General features: G+C 37.0%; 1 protein-coding gene across 1 annotated transcript in view; it reads left to right on the forward strand.

Annotated features, from left to right (window-relative positions):
• Window positions 1-8,083, forward strand: part of LOC139945945 (transmembrane prolyl 4-hydroxylase-like) — a 31,448-nt gene extending 23,365 nt beyond the window's left edge. Inside the window, exons 5-9 of the mRNA XM_071943483.1 lie at window positions 965-999; window positions 1,831-1,996; window positions 2,345-2,512; window positions 3,970-4,060; window positions 5,502-8,083. Coding sequence (XP_071799584.1) covers window positions 965-999; window positions 1,831-1,996; window positions 2,345-2,512; window positions 3,970-4,060; window positions 5,502-5,750 — 709 coding nt within the window. The 3' untranslated portion in view covers window positions 5,751-8,083. The remainder of the gene's footprint in view (window positions 1-964; window positions 1,000-1,830; window positions 1,997-2,344; window positions 2,513-3,969; window positions 4,061-5,501) is intronic.
• The last annotated feature ends 732 nt before the right edge of the window (window positions 8,084-8,815 follow it).

The raw sequence follows: 8,815 nt of genomic DNA on the forward strand, positions 1-8,815 counted from the left end.
GAATGTACAAGCCCATGTGTTGTTGACAACACATGGAGCATGATTCAAGTTTACTCTTAAAGCCATTGGACACTTTAGGTAAACAGTATTGTCCAAGTCCCACACTTCGTGTATCACACTTATATATAAAATAACAAACCCGTGAAAATTTAGGCTCAATCGGTCATCGGAGTTGGTAGAAAATAACGGGAAAACCCACTCTTGTTTATGCACGTTTCGCCGTGTCATAACATGTGTTTAAAATAAATTCGCAATTCTCGCTATCGAGAATTGATATTGTTTTAATGTTTTCTCAAAAAGTAAAGCATTTCATGGACTAATATTTCAAGAGAAGTCTTTCACCATTACCTTCTGTAAACCCTGTAAACTATTTGTAAATCTGTGAATTTTTTTGTTTCTGTACCGAAAGTTTATAATGGCTTTAAAAGAGTACCAAGTAAAATGCAAATTTACACCACTGTGTTGTGAGGTGGAAACTTGTAATTTTGAATGAGAACTCATATCTATTAGAAAATGAACTTAATTTTTAAAGCCATTATACACTTTCGGAACAGAAAAATAAATAAAAGTTCACAGATTTACAAATAACTTACAGGATGTACAGAAGGTAATGTCTCCCTCTGAAGTGGAGTAGTTTTCGAGAAAGAAGTAATTTTTCTACGAATTTGATTTTGATACCTCAGATTTAGAATTTGAGGTCTCGAAATCAAGCATCTGAAAGCACACAACTCCGTGTGACAAGGGTGTTTTTTCTTTCATTATTATCTTGCAACCTCGACAACCAATTGAGCTCAAATTTTCAAGGGTTGAGTATTTGATGCATATGTTGAGATACAGCAAGTGAGAAGACTGTTTTTTGACAATATTACCAATATAATGTCCAGTGTCTTTAAAATGCAGTGTAATTAGTTTTGTATGTTTTACATTAAGGCTTATTATTACTTTTATTTTCGTTTATTTCAAGGTATTCTGACCTTGGCATTGATCTGAACCATGATGGTAAGTTGGTTAATTCTTAAAGGCAAAGTATACCTTTGTTTTTTTAACTGCTTGATTTAACTGCTTTTACCTGTAAAAATTTCAAAAGATTGTTACTTATTTTTATTTTTGTTATCTCCCCAAAAATCTGGAGTGAATATATCCATGCCGGAAGAATAATCCCTAATAGGAATACACAATGTGAGAAATATTGCTTACAGTAGGCCTAGCATTTTTCAGATTCAAATATTGGGATAAAAACTGATATCTTTTTTCCATTGAAGTGAAATGATTATCAAAATTGCTTTAATAGTATCAAAAGCTGCTCTAGGCTTCTAACAAATAATTTTATTGTCACTTATTTTAAGAGGGGTTAGACTACTTTCTCCATCTCACCCTATATACGAACTGTTTATTATTATTTTTTATTATCCAATTTCCAGAGAGTTCACCAACCATTTAAGTACAAGGGTTGTATGTGACTGCACAACTTAAGCACTGAATTAACTTCACCACATGATATCATTACAGGCTTTCAATATATTATTGGTCCTTTCTCAAAGCCACAGTGGATGGTATTGAATGGTCAGAGTGTGTAAATCTCTTTTGAGTACTGTTGTCAACCACTGGTTCCTTTCAGAATCAGTTGCCCCCAAAACGTGTTCAGACGTTACTTTTTCAATAACTCTTAAATTTGTGTTGTAACTTGACACACATGAAAATTTCAAACTTCCCATATGATCAGGGAAGTCTCTTGCCTGCCAGAAATGCCCTGGAATGTACAAGGTTTAATGGTCTATACCCTCGAACAGTTCTAACCCCAGTCTGTCCATCTTCCTCCATCTCACCCAGACTTCCTCTCAAAGCAGGAGGTTACTTCCAAGTCGATAGGCCTGATCAAAGCTTACGTCTCCAAGCTGAAGGAAGAGATGCCGTCCAAGAAATCTCGCTTCAGTGAGCAGACCTGGATTTATCCCGATAAGACGACAGACCCACTGGTTCTTTCCTTCCAAGAAAGGTTTGTACATTCCTCAATCTTGGAACAAGGGGGAATTAGCTTTGGAAACAGCTTATGTACACCAAAACAACCTGTGATATAAGTGGTAGGTTTACAGCGTGGAGCTGTCCCCATTTGACTTTTAAGCGGCCCTGTTAAGATACCGTAGCTGCCCGAAAGTCTCTTTTGGCCTACCATGACCTCTTTCGGCCTGTTAGTTTTACATCACGGTCTTGGTAAAAAAGTTCAATGGGAACACAGCTCCGCTGCAATTTGCATGATTTATAAGATAGAAATGTGTTGCCTAACACCTAAGATACAATGCTTGAATATAAGGAGCGCTACATTTTTTTCCTTGTCTCGTTCTAGAATTTCCAGGTTAACTCGACTACCCCAGGCTCTGATTGACAAGTTCAGTTACTTTCAGGTGGTGCATTATGGGAAGCACGGCCATTACAACGCACACCATGACTCGAGTGACGTTGATAGTATGACATGCTGCCACCTCACCCAGAGCAAACGGTGTCGCATATGCAGGTAAAAGGATCGCCCGGGCCAATTTCCTACAGCTGCTTTAAGCATAACATATTGCTTCAAAAATTATGATGAACAAAATTAAGCAGGACCAGCCACATTTATGAGATGTATTTTGGTTGGTAACCTTATTCTGGTAAGCATAACTGTTTTGTGCTTAGCTATATTATGCTGAAGCAGCTCTATAATGGTCGGGCCCTGGTCGTGCCTGCCTGGATTGGTGAGCTTTGTTAGACGAGGCTGTGGCTACAGATGTAAAGGTTTAACCAAAGCCACAACTAGTGGCTATAACTGGCTGGGGACCTCAGGATTAAGGCTGGAAGATAGCAAGATCAAGCCATAGCCAGAGCCATTGGCCAATAATCTTGCTGTTGACCTCAATGATGCAAAGTTCAGCAAAAATCAGCAATCTGATTTCTAGAGCAGGGCCCAATTTCATAGAGCTGCTAAGCACAAAAATTTGCTTAGCATGAAAAAAAAACAGGATTACCAACCAAATGACCATTTATTGCATATTGCTTGTTACTGGTGTTCAGCTGTTGTTTGCTTATCCTGAAAATCATGTAGAAAATTTGTACGTAATCCTGTTTTTATCGAGGAAGACATTTCATGCTAAGCAAATTGCTGTGCTAAGCAGCTCTATGAAATTGGGCCCAGATGTCTGAACCTGACATGCCTGGCATTACACGGAGGCCATGGCAGTCTGTTGTCCCTACATGGTCTTGGGCATTGGCGCCCCCTTCAGTTCCCCTTAGACTTTAAAGCCATTGGACACTTTTGAAACAGAAAAAAAAAGTTCACAGAGAGTACAAATAACTTAAAGGGTTTACAAAAGGTAATGGTAAAAGACTTCTCTTGAAATATTATTCCATGAAATGCTTTACTTTTTGAGAAAACATTGAAACAATTATCAGTTCTCGACATTGAGAGTTACGGATTTATAGTAAACACATGTCATGACGCGGCGAAACGTGCAAAAACAAGAGTGGGTTTTCCCGTTATTTTCTCCCGACTCTGATGACCGATTAAGCCTAAATTTTCACAGGTTTGTTATTTTATATGTAAGTTGTGATACACGAAGTGTGGGCCTTTGGACAATACTCATTACCGAAAGTGTCCAATGTCTTTAAGATTTACCCATGGAACTCACTGGCCCGATGCTAAAAACACTGGCCTCTGGCCTACAGTCCAGTGTTAATTTGGAGCCCTGATCAGTGTAAGGTTGAATCTAAATGCCATGTCTGAATTATATGGCTGTGGTGCATTATGCCAAAAAATCTTCAACATTGTCGCTGCGTAGCCGATAGATAGCCATTAGCCACAGCATAAGTATCTAGATTCAGTCACTCAAACAACATTCCTCATCCTCAGTGCAATTATTACCACTATAAACAGGTAATAACAAAATTTAATTTCACCTGTAGAAAGTTTCTAACCAAAACTTCCATTTTGGATTGCAGATTTATGACAATCATGGTCTACCTAAATACAGTTGAAGAGGGAGGTGAGACAGCCTTTCCCATCGCAAACAATGACACTTATGACAGACATGTAAGTATAACCATGCATGGTATAACCTCGGTATAGCTCCATGGTATAACTGGAGTACGCCCCAAACTCTTCAAAATTCAACCGTTTGTTTGTTTTGATTCCTTTGGACTGCACTAGTAATAAACTGATTATGCTTTACTTGGGATCATCAGGCATAAAGCAGAGTCCAATTGTTTGGGCGTTGAGTAAAAGTAGGGTGTTGGACTGAGGACTGCACCTTTAGTAAACTGAGTTTTACATGTGACAAGGGCGCACCACCATCATCAGAGTCCCATCAAACATTTATTGAGAAGTGATGATGACTGCAAGATGGTTGTCAATAGAGGGGGTAATTTTTTTTTCAGCAGGGAGGTTTTGAGTTAATCATACATTTTAATATTACACCAAACCTAAACTTACATCTGGCATGCAATTAAAGCCTCAAACCTTTCAAATGATGGTAAGTAATAAATGTTACTGGCTGCTTATAAAGCACTCAAGTTCATTACCTAGGTCAAAGTTCCAGTTGAACCTAGTTAAACTGGGTTTAACTGGAACTAGTTGAAAACCAGTTGAACCTAGTTAAACTGGGTTTAACTGGAACTAGTTGAAAACCAGTTGATCAACTAAAACTAGTTGTTAAACAAAGTTAAAACCAGTTGGTTTAATATGGAAAATGGACATAAACCAACTGGTTAATAATTTCAACCTAGTTGAACACAGTTAAACCTAGTCCAAACCAGTTGGTTAATATGGAAAATGGACAAGTTTGGTCACTATCCAGTTGAACCAGTTGACCCCAGTTAACTAGGTTCAACTGGAATTTTGACCTGGGATACTCAGTGACTCTCATATGACTCTCCAACATATGGTCACTGGGCTATTTGTCTAATTTCTTGGTCTATATTTATCTAATTTTTTTAACCATCAATTATACTCAAGTGTCTTGGAAACAGGTGTCAAGACCGGGACTCAAAGCTATACCCGGGTTACTCAGACGCCAGGGGCAAATGTTACAGAGCCGCTTATTGAGACAATTATATGTTAACAACGAAAAAGAAGAAGAAAACATAACCAGCTTACCAAGATTTTCAATTTCATTATCATTCTTGATTAAACTACAAAGTAAAAGATGTTTGTTTAAGCCAGGAAAAACCACCGAAAACAACTGATTTGGGATCTAAAAATAATGCATCTGGTTCATTTTAGGCACTACTTTGTTCTTTAGTGTCTTCAATAATATTAACTATCCTGACTGGGCCCTTTAATAAAAGGCTTCCAGTCACAACGGATATGATATGGTGTCTTATTTTAGCTGGTAACCTCATTCTGGTGCATCATATTTCTGTCGTGCTGAGGTATACTTTTGTGTCCAATGCACCAAACCGCTCTGCCACATCACCCCATGAGTAAAAGTAATCATAACTTTTTTAATCTTGTTTTCTTTTCCCTTTCCTTAAAGGTATTCCGTCTGAACGGCATGATGAATCTCAACGCACGATGTCACCAGTCCAACCTCCGGGTCCAACCGCAATTAGGCAAAGCGGTCATTTGGTACAATCACTTCATTAACGAGACGACCGGGTGGCTTGGCGACGTTGACCCCTTCACCTGGCACGGCGGATGCCCCGTCACCAAGGGCAAGAAATGGATTATGAATCGGTGGATCGCAGTCAGCAACGATCGGGAACTGGACCTGGAGTTGTCATGACAATTAATGCCAATCGTACTTTTGGCTGTTTGTTCTGGTTTCAATTTGTTAATGGTTAGACTCAAGGCAGAGAGTTCGGGTAAATTTATGCAAGTTAGAGTCGCATTAAATGCGGTCTTGGTATCAGTGATTTTTTATAAACTCTGCAAATATTAAAAACTTTAAAAACAAAAATTAGTTTTATAATGACTTTGGGATGATATTGGGAAAATATTTGGTAATATTTACTAATCATTGATTATATTAATCAAAATTAAATGATAAATTGTTCAATAATTAATACATATTCAAATTTTTTTTACGAGTTGAGTAATTGAATTGAAAATGTTGAGCTGAGTTATAGTTTATAAAGTTTTTGATTTAGTCATTTTTTTTAATTCATGTCAAATGTAACAAAAATTGTTATCAGCATGTGCCTTAATCTGACATATTGAAAGTACTTTTTTCCCACTGAAATGAAAATTACATTCTTGCAATTGTTTTGAAGACAAATTGTTATATCTTTGATTGCAACAATCAGACTTTGAAATATTGTTCTTATCTCTTCAAGAACATTCCTGTCAATTATGATGTACTATTATTAAATACAAATAAACTTTACTGTTTGAATAAACATTTTACTGTGTGGTGTCATGGCAGAACGGTTTAGAATATCAAACTCAAGTCCTGGTTTTTTTTTTCGGAGTGTTGCTTGGTTCGAATCCCGGACATGACACTTGTTTCCTTGAGCAAGACTCTTTTAATGTTTGAAAAAGCCTATTGGAGCGTCACAGCAGCCTAGGGCTGTATATCTCCCCGAGGGAGCTAAGAAAATAAAGGAATGTTATTGGCCCAATGACAAGGGGTCGATTTCACAAAGAGTTAGGACAAGTCCTTACTTAGGACCAGTCCTAGGAGATATACAAATTGAATGGATAGTCCTAATGTGCGAGTATACTCCAGAGGAGGTTTCTGCACAGTATAGGAAGATGAAGTTAGGACAAGTTACTGGTCCTAATTCGAGACAAGACTAGTCCTAACTCTTTGTGAATTCCACCCCAGGTCGCTAATGTAAAGTGCACTGATACGTAATTGTACAATCTTTCTCTCAATATCATTCAAGCTACATCAACTGGCTCATACAAAATTCTATGAAAGACTCATCTCTTTGTAACTTAGCATTGATGCGCTAAGAAGCTGCATTTTTGAGCTCTACATAGATATTAGAATTATCTTCAGTGTGCGGAGTGAGATATTATTGACCGCAATGTTTCACTGTGGCGTGTTGTTGCCAGCAAGATAAGTTGCCATAGTTGTGGGGTGTCGTGGCCGAGTGGATAAGAGCACCGAACTCAAGCTCTGGTGCTTCTGTTCAGCAGAGTGTGGGTTCCAGTCCCGGTCATTACACTTGTGTCTCTGAGCAAGACACTTAACTATAATTGCTTCTCTCCACCCAGGGGTAAATGGGTACCTGTGAGGGAAGAGGTAGTTCTTGTGATTGATTTAGCCGAGTAGCGCATATTAATGTTGCACAGGCTGCATACTCCCACAAAGGAATTGAGATGGTTTAAGGAGTGATTTAAGGACCAGTGACCAGAGGTAATAATGTGAAGAGCTTTGGGACGCCCTCCAGGTGTGAAAAGCTCTATATAAAAATGGGTTATTATTATTATTATTATTATTATTAATTGCTTTATCAGTTTTTGTAAAAGCTGTTGGTCCCTATATTAGGATTGGTAAAATCCCCAGAACACTTGCATGTATTCCTGGTACACATAGCAAGCACCCTTACTTACAGTTTTCCTTGGGCTAGCAAGCTTCAGTGATTAAGTTAATTATATGGCATCCTTGTGTGATTACCAGAAACATTTAATATTTCCGTGAACAAAATCAACGGCGTATTACTTGGCATTTTTTTTTTTCACAGAGCTTGGGTAAGCACCAAGTATACAGTGCTATTACGAGGTAAAACCAAAATTAATTTTCTTTACCCCGTTGAAATTTGTCATCTTAAATCAGGAAATTAAAAAAAATCAGTTACATGGGATTGTTTGTATCAAATAAATTTAAGTTAGGCAACAATGACTTTGAGACATTGTGAAGTTCCAGTTGGTTTGTTAAACAATGTGGAAACAAGATGGCAACAAATTTATACTAGTTTTTAGTCCGAAAGTACATTTAAAGATTCGCTGAATGTTATTCTGAAATATCATATCTTGTTCATATTTTCAGTAATGTTTAAAAGTTTTCAACTTTTAATAATGAAGTTAGTCCATGATGTACTCTCTGCATGATCTTTTGTATGGTTCCAAATCAAATAAAATGGATTTTGGTTGAAATAAAAATAGTAACAGTGAGTTTGTTTTGTGATTTTCTTGCAATTTTTTTGCCATAGATATTTTTGTTATTGATGATTTAGAATATAATTTTGACTTGAAGTTAAAGGGGCTGTGTTATCATGATCATAAGTTTGTGTTCACAAAATTATGAAGTATCATTTAGTTTCTGCGCCCTCCCTCAATCCATATCAAAAGGAAACGTATGCTTATTCAATATCGGTATACGACTTGTGCTAGTTCATAATTATGCTAGATCCTGCAAAAAAGTTATACTTATGACAATAATATGCTAATTCATTATATGAATTTAAATATTTGTTACTTATGCTAATTTATTATTATGAGATTAAGTTACACTTGTGTTAATTTATTATGCAGTGAAGTCAAAGTTATAAGTGATAATTACTAATTTGTTTTCTTTTCATTTATCACTAGTCTATACAACGCTTTCCTTATTTAGCTTGGACCTTGGTCATAGCAACAAATATCTACCAACTGGTTCCCTGAATGTTTGTTTTTGCTCAGTTCTTGAACAAATTTGTCTGTGCACAGCAGTTTTATATTAGTGCATTTTCCACTGAAATTTCTGTGCTTGGAAGCCAACATAAAGATTCTCTTTGGCAGCATGGGGCATAAATTGCTTTTTTTCTGAAATTAATTGTGGTGAAATTTGAACGGCGCCCTCTTTTGTTAATGAAATATTTATTCACTGAGGTAGTTTATGGATGCAATGTTGTAGACCCCAGC

This window comes from Asterias amurensis, chromosome 13 (genome assembly GCF_032118995.1).
Source record: "Asterias amurensis chromosome 13, ASM3211899v1".
NCBI classification, from domain to species: Eukaryota; Metazoa; Echinodermata; class Asteroidea; order Forcipulatida; family Asteriidae; genus Asterias; species Asterias amurensis.